A 16,791-nucleotide genomic window follows, 5' to 3' on the forward strand; every position below is an offset into this window, starting at 1 on the left:
ACGCTAGTGCTTGATGTTAGTTTAGGGGTGGGCGTTCAATTTCTGCTGGTCCTCCCTAAACTTTTTCAAGTATTGATAATGATTAATTAAAGTTTGAGTATTTTAGTAATATTTTATTATGATCCTTTTATTACGGTATTTGATTGACTTTTATCCTTCAATTTTATGTTTAGTTGTTATCTATAAATTTAAAGAGGAAGGGTTGGTATAGTGGAAGAGTGCACGTGATTTATATATGGGATCCAGAGTTAGAACCTGTTGAAGCATTTGGGAGTTATTCTTTTGGATAAAGCCTTGTTGTTGTTGTTATCTATAAATTTAGTTTAATTATTTAAAATATCGTAAATGAAGATTTCTTTTTCAGATCCCCTAAACTGATTTTAGCTCGTCCGTGACTTGATATTTTGACTAGCCTTGGGTAATTTGGATCCTGCTCGCGCGATTTGGAGGGAGGAACGGGTAGGTTGGGACAATAAAGTTGTGGGCTTGATGGAGCCCATAAATGAAACGGCTTTGTGGCTGTAGAGAGGGAATAACAGAGAGAGCAGAAGGGCAAAACAAAAGCGTTGGTTGAGGGTGGAGGGCAGTGAAATGCCGCCTCGGGAATTGCACTTCCTCGGGTTCCCTATCTTCAAATCTCAAAATAAATAAATATTGGATGGATTGGGGGTGCTGTGCTGTCCGTTGGGTTGGTTGGGACTTTGATATGACGTCTTCGACTTTTCTATTCTTTGCTTTTCCTTATTCCTCTCTTTCCTTCCTCCTCTTATTTATTTTTGCTAAATTCAATCCTATTTTCTCTCTCCTTTCTTCATATTCCCAGCTGCCATCCATTCCTGCAATTCAATGTCGCCAGTCAAACTAATGCATTCCTTCCTTCCTTCAATCCATAACCATAACAATAAAAAATCAGCCTTACATGCCATCATACATGTAGAAATCATATTCTTAAATGAGTTGATCATGTAATTTCTCTCACACGCTCTGCATTCTATCTTTGACTCCAATTCCCCCTTCCCCACCAGTGAATTTTGTATCGTTTTATTAATTTTCTTCTTTTTCATATATTTTAATTAGATTCTTATGTTGTAAAGAATGGCTATGATTTGAAAGAAAGCATATAAAATAAGGACAACCGCCGTTGCATTAACAATAAATTTAATTTTCTGTCGGATTTTAGAATTAGTTCAATTTATTTTCAAATTTTCAATGTATGTATTTTTTTTTTGGACGTTATATTTTAAAAATTTTTATAATTTCTTTTAAAGTGAAAATCTTTCATAATATAGTCATGAAATTTTTTTAATCACTAATTTAATATTAATATCAAATGTTAACAATGAAATAGTAACTCATTTTAAAAAAAATTGATATCCTAAAATATAAAACATTTTAACAAAAATAAGATTTCATCAATTAAATTTTTTAATATTACATTTCTCATATATTTTTTCTTTTTAATATTATTTTACAATTGAAGTATAAAATAAAAGGTATTTTAAAAATTGATATTTTTATTCTTAAAAAATAAAATTAAAGTATATTCAATAAGATTTTTTGATTCATGTAATTTAATCTAAAAGTATTTTATAATTTAAGATTGAAAGAGTTTTATTTTATAACAGGTAGGAGAAGGCAAACAGGAGGGATTGGTAGAAGGAAAGAAGCTTACTCCAACACAGCTCAAAAAATTTGATTTTATTGACACGAAATAAATTGAAATAGAATAAAAATAATTAAAATAAAAAGCAGGTGCGATGAGAACGAATCTTTCCCCGGGGGGGGGGGGAATCCGTAACTGATAATGGTTTTAGATTCCAACTTAATGAATTAATAAAAGAACTCCATCCATACTATAGTTTACGAGAAATACTTAAATAGATAAATATATTACATCATATATAATCTGTCACATTAAAATATTTTAAGTAATTTAAATAAAATCTTATATTATTTTTTTAATTGATTTTACTTTTATAATAGATGCCCATTTTGCTTTTTTTTCTCTACTATCATTAATATTAAAATTAATTTATATTTAATGTCATCTACTATCATCAAGTAAGTAAAATAAATTTTTGTGTGATATTTTTTAATTAATTTTATTTTTATAACAGAATGCATATTTTTGCCTTTTTTCTTTTTATTATCATTAATATAAAATTAATTTATATTTAATATCATCTAAATGTTATATTTTTATCAAATAGATCACAAATGATGTGGTACGCTAACTTACCTAAATATTTCCCATTGTCTATGGCCTACAAGGATAATAAAGTTATAGAACATACAAGTATTTTAATGGAAGAAGATGAATTTTTAATATAAAATGAGTATCACTTTAAAAAAACAGAAAAAAAAATATAGGACATGTTTGACAACTTGTTCTAAGAACAGTTTTTGTTCTCCAAAATAAAAAAATAAAAAAATTTATTTGATAATATATTTTTAAAAAATAAAAAATAAAATATTGTTTTAGAGAATAAAAAAATAAAAACAACTTATAAGTATTTTGAGATTATTATTTTAGAGAACAAAGGAAAATAAAAAAATACATATTTTTATTATTTTTTTATTTTCAAAACATATTTTATAAAATTATAATTAAAAAAAAAAGACCAGTTTCAAACAGGCTTTGGAATGGAAAAAGTATTAATAAAAGATTTGGTTGGAAAAGAAAAGATGCAAATATGTACTGGGGCGGGCAAGTGACTGGCAGACCAAGTGAGGGAGGCGGGACGGTAATCAAATTGTATGAACTGCTTTCAAAACGGCGTCGTTCGAAGAGCTTGAAACTTGAAAACACGCTCATTCGTTAAACCCACAGCTAAATGCAGGCTTAACGAAAAATGCTTGGGACGCTTCCATACAACTGCGAGCCAAGAACCCAACAAAGGTACAAAAGATGAGCGCAGGCGTTTTTGCGCAATTTGGACATGAATCCAAATCCTTCCTAACCTCCTAAACACTCTCTCTTCCATCTCTCTCTCCTTTCTTTATATCTATGGCCGATATGTACGGTACTCCTCCCTCCCTCCTCACCTCCGTCATGCCTTCTGATTCTGATGATTTCTCCACCTTCTTCACCCACCTTCTCGATAACTCGCCCTCCTCTTCCATCCTTACCAAACCCAAGACCTCGCCGCCGCCATGGCTCCCCGTGCCGGCGGGGACCGCCGGGTTTGGCCAATTGGGGTCGGACTCCCCTCACAAAAATGGCAAGTCTGTTGGTTCTTCGGATGCAGTCTCCGATTCTTTCGACTTTTCTGATCCCTATGCTTACGTTCCTACTGATGTGAAAGAGGCTAGTGGAAATGAGTTCTTTCCGACTGGTGTCGACGATTCTGATGAAAATACCTCCTTCAAAGAACACAGGATTTCGCCGGAGATTGATCCCGGCAATTTCGTTTGCGCTACCGAGGTAGCGCTGCCCGTATCCGAAGAAATTCGTTTTGGCTGCCAGATTTACTCGAATTCGTTATTTTTTTTGGGTTGTTGGTGCTAAAAATGAAGATATGTAATGAATTTGACACTTTTTAACTTTTGAAGCGATCTTTTCACATTATTGCTTTTGGGAATACCCTTCCACTCAGTACAAACAAACAAAATGTTAAAAATGAGGTGGACGTGTTACCAAATATTCAAGTTAAAATTGCATTTGGTCTTGCCTTCGAAAGTTTCTCTTTTTTTCTTCATTTATTTATCTCAAGAAACCACAGTAGCCAAACCGAGATTCGGTTTTTATTAATCACTCTGTTCTGGGTGGATTCTTTTTGAGTCCAGAAGAATGCTGAGGCGTCGCAGACAAAGCGAGTTCCAGCACGTACTTCCTCAAAGAGGAGCAGAGCTGCAGAGGTTCATAATATGTCTGAAAAGGTTAGCTTTTTAACTGTTCCATTCTTACATATTGTACCAATCTCGGACTTCATCTTGACTCGTCTTAATTGACGGGGCAGAGGAGGAGGAGTAGGATTAACGAGAAAATGAAGGCTTTGCAGAACTTAATTCCAAATTCTAACAAGGTATTCTTTTAACCTTTCGATGGGTTTGATCTTTAAAAAAAAAAAAATTCTTTTCTTTTCTTTTGGCTGATTTTGTTTGTTTATTTTCCAATAGACGGATAAAGCTTCAATGTTGGATGAGGCGATTGAATATTTGAAGCAGCTTCAACTTCAAGTGCAAGTGAGTTTTCTTTCTGCCTGCGTCTTTGGTATTACATGACGATATTATATTGATGATGTGATTTGTCGCTGTTCTATATGTCCCATGGTTATTTTCCTGGTGTTTTTTCATTGCTTCATATCGATTGATAGCCTGAAAACATAATATGTATATATATATATATATAACTCTACAACGACCATCGCAAATTTGTTCACCATTCTTTTCTCTTTCAAATTTTGTTCGTAGTATTATTTTTTTCCGCTGCTAGTGGAGATTATTGTTTACCTTGGACAGTTCAATATCAAACGAATAAGTTGTGCATTCCACCAACACTTCGACTTGAGATAAGAAGAAAATTTTGAAATCTGTTTTGATCGGTGCATTGCATCACCTTCTAGGCCACAAATTCAGAAATAATAACAAGGTTTGAGAGATGGTTAACGTGATATTTCTAATACTGTGCAGTGCTGAGCATGAAATTTTGAATTGATAAAGAAAAGAAAAGCATGGTGATGAAATTGTACATGTGCTTGCGTTCTCAACGAAAGCATTATTAGTGTCGAAATTCTTTAGAGAATTGTTTCAGTTATAACAAGTTAAACTTGTTTGACACAATAATCTCGTCTTAAGCATTGGTTCCACGCTCTTACTCATGTGATCAGACAGAAAGGCCTTGCGTTGTTATTCCTTCAAAGACACTATCACTTTAGCACTTGTACTTGGTTGTGCAGATGTTAATGATGAGAAATGGTTTGAGCTTGCATCCAATGTGTTTACCAGGAGGACTGCAGTCTATGGCAACGGCACTGCCTCAGACAGGGTTGAATAATTTTGACGAGTCCAACGGATATCAGAATTCTTGCTGCGGAATTGCCTCGTCCGTAAATGCTGAATGCTTGGTGCACCCAGACTTCAGCCTTCCAAAGCATTGCTGCATCTCAGACCAGCCTTTGATCATGCCCTCGATGACAAACATGACCAACCCAGATAACTCATCTGGTTTCAAATTTCACACTGGACTGCTTGACCCTTCTACATCATCCAAGGTAAGACGATTTTGTTTCCCTTTTCTAAAGATTTTCAACATAACTATAGTGCGAATTTCTTGCATGTATGGAAGGAGTCACACGATATATAGTATATAAATATAGTGTCACTTGTTATGTATAAATACGTTGTATTGATAACGAATTCTTGTGTGTGATGTGAAGGATGCACTTTCTGATGGCGCACCACAGCTCCATTTGGATACCACAAACATTGAAAAGAGCGCGTCTTCAGATGTCTCTTGAGCAGCCTGATATCAGGCGTCGAGGAGATAGAAAGAACTTGGTAAATTGGAGGCCACCATTGAACACTAGTTCTTTTTTCGGTTCAAGGACAGTATAATCTACAGAAGAACCTCGAAATTGCTGACCATGACACGCCAGGTCAAGATTTTCTTTGTGCGAGCGATGACAGTTTGACACAACTATGAGCTCTCCGAGCTTATCGAAATGTACAAACTTTCTGTTTATCGATGGCATAGCTATTGGACCTTGTGGGCACGTTCAGCTTCTTCTGTTAGATTTTTTTTCAATATATATATATATATATATATTAAAAAAGGCAGGTAAAGGAAGTTGATCAACACTTCAAAATTAAAAATCAAACACTTTGATTCACAAGTCCCATGCATTTACTTCTCATGATTGTGTGTGTTTTCCATTAAGTTCTTTTGGGCGATGACAAACTTTTAGATAAGGAAATCTATATGTTGCATGCGAAGATAATTAACCGCCATTTAGAATGCACACAGGGTCATATAATCCAATACAGAATAAAATTTTGATTGAACGTGCTAATGTTGCGGTATATATAAGTCTTACGTCTCAGTATATAACTTTAATGTAGAAATTTGTTTTATATATTGACAAATAGTTAAAAGATCATTGAAAAACGAAAGGATTACTATCCTTTTGCGCGCTAACGGGAAACTTCACCTGCAGTCTGGTGAAGCCAAAACAGATGATCTATCAATCTCCTTCATTCCCAAATGAAGCGTTGTTGAGAAGCTAGATGTAGAAGAAGGCTACAAATTTAGTTGAGGAGAGTAAAAGAAATAATGCATGCGCAGGAAAGGGTGGAAGAGGTTAGGCATATAATGAAGATAAAGCCACCTGTGCTGAGACTGTAGCGTGTCAGAAATGAAGGCGACATGGTGGGGCTCCTTCACAAATAGTGGACAGGGCGGTGCTCACACTACTAAACACAACATGTTATACTTTCCCTTTAATTTTATTCGGTTCTCCTTCCGGGTCCTTTTCATCTGTCTGTATTAACGTGGATTAGTAAAAGATCCTCCGGAAATCATTACTTTTTACGAGGTACGTGGTTAGTTTTATTAGTTATAACATGGGTTTACTGTTTGAGAACCCGCATATGCATGAAAGGATGGAAAAAGAATATGAAGGATATAGATCAAATAATTTAAGTTCTTGGTAAAGAGATGACTCCGAATGCAATTATTAGAGAACTTGAAAAGAGAGAGAGAGAGAGAAAAATAAGTAGAGCAAAGCAGAGCATCGCCGTTGTCTGATATTGAAGGGAGAGGAGCAGCTAGCACCAAACAACGGATCTAATGGTTTTGGACGCTTGATTATTATTGAATAATCGATTATGTTTGTTCAAGAGAAATTAACCAACCATGATCGAAAATATGTGTTTTGCCTTTCACAAGCAGACGCATTTTGTGCGGCGGGAAACTTTGAAACTCACTGTCAGTGGAGGTGAACTTGTGGTTTGTGATGTTGCTCAATGCTCTTCCTAAATAAATTTAAAAGATTAACTTAGTGGAAGTGCGTGCACGTGGTTGAGCTAATTCATGAAGTGGATAGAGGCGCATGGCTCGTGCCTTGTGGATTATTTTACTGCTTATAATGCTGAGTGATTGTGATTTAAGTTCACGGCTTCCTAAGTAAGACGAAAAGAAGTGTGCATATATTTCACTCGGGATTCTCATGGATACCATAGAAGCATTATTATGGGAAAGCTAGCAGATGGTGAACAAATTATTTGAGCGAAGGAGGAATGTATGAATAATGAAGAAAATAATTATAAAACAGGAACAACAATTACAAGTTGTTAGCGTCTGCATTGCAGAGCGACAACGAGGAAGAAGGTTGACAGGTTGTCTTGAAAAAAATCTACAATACAGGATGACATTTATTATCGTCAATGAAGAGTGAGAACGGCACCAGCCTGCTATACCTTCCCCGTTGCTCGCCCTTCATTTGTAGTCCCCGGATTTTTGTTTCACAAGCCCTTCTCTTAATTATACGTACTTCTCAACTCATTCCGTATGTCAGTGAGAGCCAGAGAAAACGGGAGAGAGATCTAGAGGGGTAATCACGTACAGCAAATTAATTAACATAGAAATTATTCATATAGAGAATTTGAATTTCAAACCAGCGTATAATGAATACTAAGATCTGAGATGGATGTTTCATGTGCATGTCCATAATGTAGCCGGTAATTTGGACAATTCAAGCTTATTCAAGTCAGGCCCAACTCGAGCTGAACTTATTAAAATTGGACTTAAAAGTATCTTACCTCTTTAAAAAATTCATATAATCAAGCCTGATTCTAATACATTCGGGCTTATTCGAGCCTGCTCAAATATTCAAACCTTTTTAAAAATATTTTTTTATTTTTTGAATAAATTTTAATTTTTAAACAAATCTATTAAGCATAAAATATTATTTTAAATTTATAAAAATAAAATAAAAAATAATAACTTATTAACTTTGTACTTAAGTGGCCATTTACTATTTTATTGTATTATATGTAATTTATTCACAAATGTTTTCTTTATTTGTAAATCAATGTCTAAATTGTTTAAATATTACTCTTATCATGGTCATATATAAATATTTTACATCTTTTAATTAAATTATATTATTTTAATTATGATCAAGTTGATCTCAATTCAATTACGGTTAGACTATTGATTTAAAATCACTATTTCGATTAGTTTAAAATTTTTAATAACTTTTGGATAAAACAAAATTATTTAATTATGAGTAACATACTATTTTTTAGAATTATTTTTTCTTTAAATTTTTATATTGTTTAACTCTTACATACAAGAAATTTTTACTTTAGTTTGTTCTTAATTTTTAACCAAGTCTATCATAGACGATAACTAAATAATTATTTAAAAATATTTTTTTATTTATTATGTTTATCTAGTAATAGAGTCGGGAATTTGTGCATTCAAAATTTTATTTTTAAATTTATTTTTAATTTTTTTACTTTAAGATTAATTATCTTATTTTATAAAAAATATAAAATATATTTTTTGGATATTAAATAATGTATAAGACTCAAAAAAAATTTTAAAAAAATAGGGTCCCAAAATATAAAAATAAATATTAAAATATATTTTAAATATTATTTTGAGTTATTTTATTGATTAAAAATAATAAAACAATGAAAATATAAATATTTTTAATTATTTTTAAAAATAACTATAGTAATACACTCAAATATATAGTATTTTGGTATAAATTAACATAAAACTTAAAAAATTAATTAACATTTATTATATCTGTTGGTAAAAAGCATTTATTATATTTTAAATATTTTTTTAAAATTATTTTTTTATTTGGATATTTGGGCTAAGTCTAAACTCAATCAGGTTTGGCTGAATTTAAAAAATAATATATTTTTAGGGCTTAATTTTAAATTTTTCAGGTGAATTCGGAATGGCCAATCAAGCTTGATCTAAATTATTGACTCTCATTTATATTTTTCAAAATTAGTAATTTGGGCTAGCCCAAACTTGCTCGAAAAATTTCAGGCCAAGCTTAAAAACTTATTAATTTTTTAATACTTGGGTCTATTTAGGTAGGCCTGAGTAGGCTCAAAAAAATTTGGGCCAAACTCGATCAGGTTGGGGCTTAACCTAAACACCTGAATAAAAAAATAATTTAAAAAAATATATAATATATATTAAATATTTATTAATTTTTTAAGTTCTATATCATTTTATATCAAAATTTTTTAAGTTTTATGTCATTTTATATATTTAAATGTTTTACTATAGTTATTTTAAAAAAATAAAAAATATTTATATTTTTATATTTTTATTATTTTTAATCAATAAAATATCTCAAAATATTATTTAAAATATATTTTAATATAAAATTTTATATTTTAAGACCTGATCTTTTTTTAAAAAAATTTTAAATCCTATACATCATTTGCGCATTTAAAAAAATATTATATATTTTTTATAAAATAAGATAATTAATTTTAAAGTTAAAATAAAATTTAGGCATGTACGAATTCTCAACTTTATTATTAAATAAATATAATAAATAGAATAATATTTTTAAATAATTATTTAGTTATTGTCCATGCTAAACTTAGTTAAAAATTAAGAATAAACTAGAGTAAAAAATTTTGATTGTAAGGGTAAAACAACATAAAAAGTTGAAGGAAAAATGACTCTAAAAAATAGTATTTTACTCATAATTAAATAATTTTATTTTATATAGTATAATAATAGTTATTTTTCTCATATTCTTAAAAAAAGGAAGTACAATTTACTCAAAAGTTAATAAAAATTTTGAACTAATTAGAACAGTAATTTTAAGTTAGTAGTTTAATTGTGATTGAATTGAGATTAATTTAATTATATTTAAAATAATATAATTTAATTAAAATATATAAAATATTTATATATGATTATAATAAAAGCAATATTTAAATAACTAAAATATTAATTTACTAGTAAATGAAACTTTTATGAATAAATTATAATAACACAATAAAACAATAACATTGCTACTTAAGTATAAAATTGATAATTATTATTTTTTATTTTATTTTTTAAATTTAAAATAATATTTTATACTTAACAGAATTATTTAAAAACTAAAATTGGTTTAAAAAATAAAAAAATATTTTAAAAAACTTTTGGATAATCGAACTGGCCTAAATAAGTCTGAAGGTGTTGAGGTCGAATTTAACTATATGAATTTTTTAAAAGGAATATGATACTTTAAGCTCAATTTAAATAAACTAATATAAATTAAGTCCTATTCAAATAAGCCCAAACAATCTAAATTATTAACTCTAATATTTCTCTAGAGTATCACTACAGTGCACACACAAAGATAGCATCCACTTCACTCCCTTGATCCCATTGATAATTAGGGAGAGGATCCTCTCCTCTTCCCTTCCCATCGTTTTCCCCTCCTCTTCCTAATTATTAACTATTAAATTAAAATTTAAATGGTTTAGATTTAATGCCTTATTGCTAAAGAAGAGGCATGTTTTGCAAGTTCAATTTTATAGAATTTGTCTTTTGATTTGCTATAACAAGATGTGAAATACAAGGCTTATTTGGTGAGATTTCTATTTTTTTGTTTTCTATGGGTAGGATCTTATTGTAAAGGGCCCTTTGCCTATTAAATTTGCTAGAATTGATGGCGTTTTAGAGTTCCTTGGCTCGTTACTATTTAATCTTATACTTGCCTTTATCGTCTGATAAATGTATTATAAAATGGTTGATTAAGTCTATTCATCTATGTCTTTTTTGAGTTTCTACTTTTAGATTAAACACATGTTCTAAACTGTTCAAATATAGACTATTAAAATTATTCAATTTTTTATTATAACTTTATACTAGATCAAAAATATCAATTTCAATGTTTGATAGTAAAAATTAAATCTCAAGTACTTTGAATATTAAAAAAATTAAATTTTGAATATTTAAATTTTAATTATTTTATCAGAACTTGTAAGACTATTTTCCTAATATCAATTTTAATGCTTGACAAAAAAAAAATCTCAGTGACTTTGAATATTGGGGAGGATTAAATTTTAAAGATTTAAATTATTGATTGTCTCATTGAAACTTGAAAAATTATTTTTCTAATATTTCACTATTAAATTTATAATTGATTAATTTTTCAATTAAAAGTTTCTCATTATAGTGTCTTTTGAGAAATTAAAACATTTAAAATTAATTTTTTTAGAAGTTGTGTATTTAAATGTGGTTGATAGAATATTTCATGTGTGAATTATTAATTTAATTAAATTATATTTAACGATGCAATGAGAATTAAGAGTACTCACAAAATGTAGTAATTACATCAATTTTTATCAATGATATTAATTATATTTATTTTAAATTTTTTAATTTTAATCCGTGCAACGCACGCACGGGAAAGAGTCTAGTTTTTAAATGAAATTGCGTCCATAACGTCAAGATGATCATGCGCTGACAGCGTTTACTTACAGTGAGTGGGTCCACCTTCTTAAGTAAGATTCCATCATGTTAGTTTATTCACTATTCCGTATGTCTGCCCAAATCCCACAGTTTCCTGCCACCAATCTTAAAACTGACTCTGGTTCATGCTCCTATGTCTACTAAGGTAATTAACATCTTTTTCTGGGGAGTTTGGGGAGTTTTCACTAAAATAAAAAATTAATTCTTGACCAGATTCAGGGAAAATGACAATTAGAAACTTAATATTAATGATAATTACAGGCTCCAAATTACTGAAATTCCAACAACAAATCATAATCCTTATTTACAATAAAATTATTTTTTATTGATTAGCTTGAGTTCATAATTAACTCCGGAAAAACCCCAATTAACACTGCAAACAATTTTAAATATCTTTTGTTAATTTTTTAAGTGATAAAAAAATCATAAAAGATTAGCTTGAAATTCACAACCGATTCTCATAAATTTTAAATACATTACAATTTTCAAACAATTTATCTATATATTGATAATAAAAAATATTGATTTATAAGTGATTGATTTGCAATTTCATAACTAATTTTTTGTAAATCACAAGTGATGAGCTTGCAATTGATAATTGACTCTTATGAATTCTCAATTAATTTAATTTTAAGTATATTTTCTTAATTTCTTAATTAATTTATTTATATATTGACAATAAAAAATAAAATTTATAATTGAGACTTGTAAATTTTTAACTGACTTGATTGATTTTGCAATTGACTATTTAAATTTTTTTAATCGGATCTTAATTTATTATTTAAATTTTAATAATTTAAAATTTATAATTATTATTAATAGTCTTAAGGGTTTCTAATTATTATTTTTCTGCCTTTTTATGAAGGCATTTATCGTTGAGAAAAGTAAGGCTTAGTACATGATGAAAGCAACAAGCAGGAGGCAGGAAGTCTCCAGTAGGGTCCGGTAAAAGAGATGTTAATGGTTCTAAATATTTAATTCTCTTAATAATCCAATCTCTGTTTCGAATGCTCTAAATGAAGATGCTGCCGTATCCAGGGTTTTGACCTTTCTTTCTGTCTTCATCTCTGCACCTTTATTTATTTTCAGTTGACGACCACAAAACTTTGACACCAAAAAAAAAACATCAATTACAGAATTGAACATTCATGATTCAACCACAGTTGTTCAAGCTTCATAATGCAGGTTACATACGAATCAAATTCAACCTGCTACAGATTGCCAGAAATTCAACCTGCTACAAAATTTTGAGATGAAAGGCACAGACTTCAAGGTAAAATGCCAAAAAGTAACAAGAGGAACATTTTCTTTATTGTAGGAAGAAAGAGACCCAAAACTCGTAGTTCTCGCTCCACTGGCGCCGTGCGGTTTCACCTTGCTAATCGCTGCACAATCACAGACCGTGTTTCCGTTTCACTTGGGGGTGGTTACTGGTTAGTCTTCTCATCCTCCTCCTCCTTTCATAATTTGGGGAGGGGAGAAGAAGAGAACAATGACGAGCTACGCGTTTCTGAACGATCAGCTCTCAAAGCATACTTCAGTTTTTGGGTTAAGACTGTGGGTGCTGCTAGGCGTATGCGTTGGAGCAGCCATTGTTTTTTTACTGTTTGTCATATCACTCTGGTTCGCTGCAAAGCGCAACAATGCTTCCAAGCTCAAGTCTAGTCAGAAACCCAACATACCAAATGTGTCCAGGGAGATCCAGGAAATCCGGCTTGACCATTCTCGTGAACCAACTAAGCCAGTCCTCTTGCCCTACCCCGACCCACTGCCGGAATCACAGTCCGAGGCTCTAGAAAGAGCCCAAGCCATTCTTCTTCAGCAGGAGGACGAAAGCCCAGGAACAGGGCCCCGCAGAATCCACATTGAAATTGGAAAGGGCCACTGCATTTCGTACCCTGAGAGGGGGGGCGGTTCATCGCATGGCAGCGGGGAGGTTCGGTCAGGCGAGCAACTCTCCATTGCTGCGCCGGAAGTTTCTCATTTGGGTTGGGGGCATTGGTACACTCTTCGAGAGCTTGAGGTCTCCACCAATTTTTTCGCCGATGAGAACGTCATAGGTGAAGGAGGCTACGGGATTGTTTACCGAGGGGTGTTGCAAGATAATACCAATGTTGCTGTTAAAAATTTGCTAAACAATAAGTATGGGTTGCATGATTCTTACTTTCTCTTTAAATCTTAGCTCCACGAGTTTTTCTAAGCTCCTAAGAAAGTTTTAACTGTTACGTATTTAATGTGACATGGACGCATGAGCTCAATAATGAATCGTAATTAGCATCGCCTAGAAGAAGGTTAAGACAGTAGGTTTTCTGCGTACAGGGGTCAAGCTGAGAGGGAATTCAAGGTGGAAGTTGAAGCAATTGGGCGCGTTCGGCATAAAAATTTGGTGAGGTTGCTTGGGTATTGTGTTGAAGGAGCTCATAGGTATTTCAATATTGATTGATGACATATTCAATGCTTTTATTTTTCATCTTGTGTATTGCCTGGTTTCTCAATACTATACGCCGTGGCTGTCTGAACATCTTGAGTGTTAGGCATTTCGGTACTAATTCATATGCTTCAATCATTGCAGGATGCTTGTTTATGAGTATGTGGACAATGGAAATCTAGAACAGTGGCTTCATGGAGATGCCGGCCCTTCTAGTCCCCTGACGTGGGATATTCGAATGAATATAATACTTGGAACTGCAAAAGGGTAAATACTTGCATTTATATCCGCTTACTTTCTGCAAGTTCATGTTCTTTTAACATTACTCCTTTATTTCAAGGTTAAAGCTTCATGCTGATTGATTGTAGGTTGACATACCTTCACGAGGGCCTTGAGCCGAAAGTTGTTCATCGTGATATCAAGTCCAGCAATATATTGCTTGATAAGCGATGGAATCCGAAAGTTTCTGATTTTGGGCTTGCAAAACTGTTGGGATCCGAAAGGAGTTATGTGACGACTCGCGTGATGGGAACATTTGGGTTGGTTGAACTTTTCTTTGAAACGATGTAGCCACTTTCTAACTTCATAAAGTGATCCTGGCCTAACAGGACAGATGACCCGTTCCGTTTCACAGATATGTGGCGCCAGAATATGCAAGCACTGGCATGTTAAACGAAAGAAGCGATGTGTATAGCTTTGGAGTCCTTCTTATGGAGATCATCTCTGGTAGAAACCCAGTTGATTACAGCCGTCCTCCAGGAGAGGTATCAACCCATACTATTCGGTGACTCTTTTTTTGGGTCACTTTAAGGCATCTTTTCAATGTTCTTCCTCCACCAAACGTACTCTTTCGGATGATAATTGGAAATTCAACTTTTCAGGTGAACCTGGTTGAGTGGCTGAAGACGATGGTTACAAACCGGAATGCAGAAGGTGTTCTGGATCCTAGGCTACCTGAGAAACCTTCTTCCAGAGCACTGAAGCGTGCCTTGTTAGTAGCTTTACGGTGTGTAGATCCAAATGTCCAGAAAAGGCCAAAAATGGGACACGTTATACATATGCTCGAAGCCGATGAGTTCCCATTTCGAGATGTGAGTTTGCCCATACTCTTCACACTTTTAACACTTCCCGGTGAAGCATGGTTTACCTAGAAATTTTGGAATATAGCAAATTTTGTGGTACTATTTCTCTTAATTTATGATGTCATAGCATGTTTGGAAACTGTTGGGGTTGGACCAGTTTTCTGCATTTTCATTTTGTTGCTGCTTTGATGTTTACATGCTGGAATTACGTTAAATATTCAAATATCTTCCTTGAAGCCATACCTTCTGTGATATTTGGAGCATTTTGTGGTAATTGAGTTTGGAATCTTTTATAGGACCGTAGAGCTGGAAGGGAATATGGACGGTCCCAGCAGGATAACACGAGAGATAGGTTGATGGAAAAGCGAGTAAGCAAAGCCGGTGACAGCAGTGCATATGAAAGTAGTTCCCACACTATATAGGTCTTTGAGGATAAAGCAAGAACTCGAAGGACGGTAGCCTTACTAGGGATGCTTTAAGCACTGTCTTCTTTACGTGTTATGTGTAATGTGTTTGTTAGTCAATATGTTGCTACAAGCTACTGGATGCCGTTTAATTAAAAGCAGTAAGCCGATTGTCTTATCAGCCTAAATCATGTTTGTTCTCGTTTCTTTTCTTCCCCCCCCCCCACCTTCCCTTTTTAATGAATTATATTAGAATTACCTGACTCTAATGCTGCTTACCTGTCTCAATCTATTACTTCACACACATTTGATGATCCACTTCAAATTCATCTTAGAAATTTCTCCTCTTTCTTCCCTTGCCTAAACATTGCCCAACTTCTGCCCTTCCTTATCTGCCGTCCCAGAGCTTATTGCTTGAATTTCAATCAGTTGTGGCTTGTGGGAATATGAGGGATCAATGGCGCTCATGATTGGGTATGAAGTATGATGCATTTTTATCGGCTGGCACCTAGATATGCAAGATGTTCAGCCATCATATCTCTTATCAGTCAATTCAGGAAGTATTATTTTTATTTGTTAGATTAAGCACAATTCCTTCTTTCTTTATCGATTCTGTGTTCATGGATTTGATGGAAATTTTCTGCATGTTGTTTCCCCCTTTCTTTTTTCGTGCATGCTACCATTTTTTTGGAAGTACAGGACCTGTAGAATTTATGAGCTATGTCATTATTAAATAAATGGATGGTTTCTAAATGCTATAACATATTGATCTAATTTTTAGTTTATGTAGTTGAATGAAGATCCATCTCTGTATTTCCATTGTTAATCTGTTATTTGTTTTGTTTTATTGTTTATCATTTTGGTAAACTTTTTATTGTGACTGGCCAGACATACCTTGCGACTATTCCTTACTTGTCTCCGCACGTAACCTCATAACCTTATTACTAAATCTTAGCTGCTGCTATTACTCCATCTGACCATTTTGTCCTGCTATGTGTTCTACTGGAATTTTCTTCTGTATCCTTCTTCAGCCCATTGTTTTCTTTGTTTCATTATGCGCCACGTGTGAGAAAGAGATATGACTACCTTAAGAAAAATGTTGCCTGGTGGCAATTCTTTGTGGAGTGTTAGAAGTAGCAAGGATTGGTTAAGTCTGTTCTGTCAATGTTTGTAAGTTTTGTAATTTTTGAGGTTTCAGAAGCTAAATGTTTTCTATTCCCAGCTCATCATTCTCCGGACCTGCACTAACATAACGAAACTTCTTTGAAGAAGATTTTCTGAAGTTGAGGGAACCTTATGCTTTATGTTTTTACTACTCCCAACGCATCATTCTCTGGACCCGCACTTGCTATATGTGTTGCATTTTGGGTATCTGTTTAGAACACTTCTTTGCCTTTGATATCACTGAGAGCGCACATGACCTTTGCCTAT

The 16,791-nt window shown here is 32.7% G+C and overlaps 2 protein-coding genes across 3 annotated transcripts; both read left to right on the forward strand.

Moving 5' to 3' along the window:
• The first annotated feature begins 2,822 nt into the window (after positions 1 to 2,822).
• Positions 2,823 to 5,733, forward strand: LOC129303255 (transcription factor SPATULA-like). Of its 2 annotated transcripts, none has more exons than XM_054942448.1 (6): positions 2,823 to 3,424; positions 3,787 to 3,879; positions 3,960 to 4,025; positions 4,120 to 4,185; positions 4,899 to 5,213; positions 5,379 to 5,733. In XM_054942448.1, exons 1-6 carry the CDS (start codon positions 3,008 to 3,010, stop codon positions 5,457 to 5,459), a joined length of 1,038 nt encoding a protein of 345 aa, XP_054798423.1. In that variant the 5' UTR covers positions 2,823 to 3,007; the 3' UTR covers positions 5,460 to 5,733. The 2 variants fall into 2 exon arrangements, with proteins under 2 accessions (XP_054798423.1, XP_054798424.1); XM_054942449.1 differs by having other exon boundaries at positions 4,002 to 4,025.
• A 6,816-nt stretch (positions 5,734 to 12,549) lies between these two features.
• On the forward strand, positions 12,550 to 15,548 carry LOC129303254 (probable serine/threonine-protein kinase At1g01540). Its single transcript, XM_054942447.1, has 7 exons — positions 12,550 to 13,588; positions 13,766 to 13,870; positions 14,019 to 14,141; positions 14,243 to 14,413; positions 14,509 to 14,638; positions 14,756 to 14,965; positions 15,253 to 15,548. Exons 1-7 carry the CDS (start codon positions 12,939 to 12,941, stop codon positions 15,376 to 15,378), a joined length of 1,515 nt encoding a protein of 504 aa, XP_054798422.1. The 5' UTR covers positions 12,550 to 12,938; the 3' UTR covers positions 15,379 to 15,548.
• Positions 15,549 to 16,791: the final 1,243 nt, after the last annotated feature.

Source organism: Prosopis cineraria, unplaced genomic scaffold (genome assembly GCF_029017545.1).
Source record: "Prosopis cineraria cultivar Desert tree isolate PC_DT_omini unplaced genomic scaffold, ASM2901754v1 PC2, whole genome shotgun sequence".
Lineage (NCBI taxonomy): Eukaryota > Viridiplantae > Streptophyta > Magnoliopsida > Fabales > Fabaceae > Prosopis > Prosopis cineraria.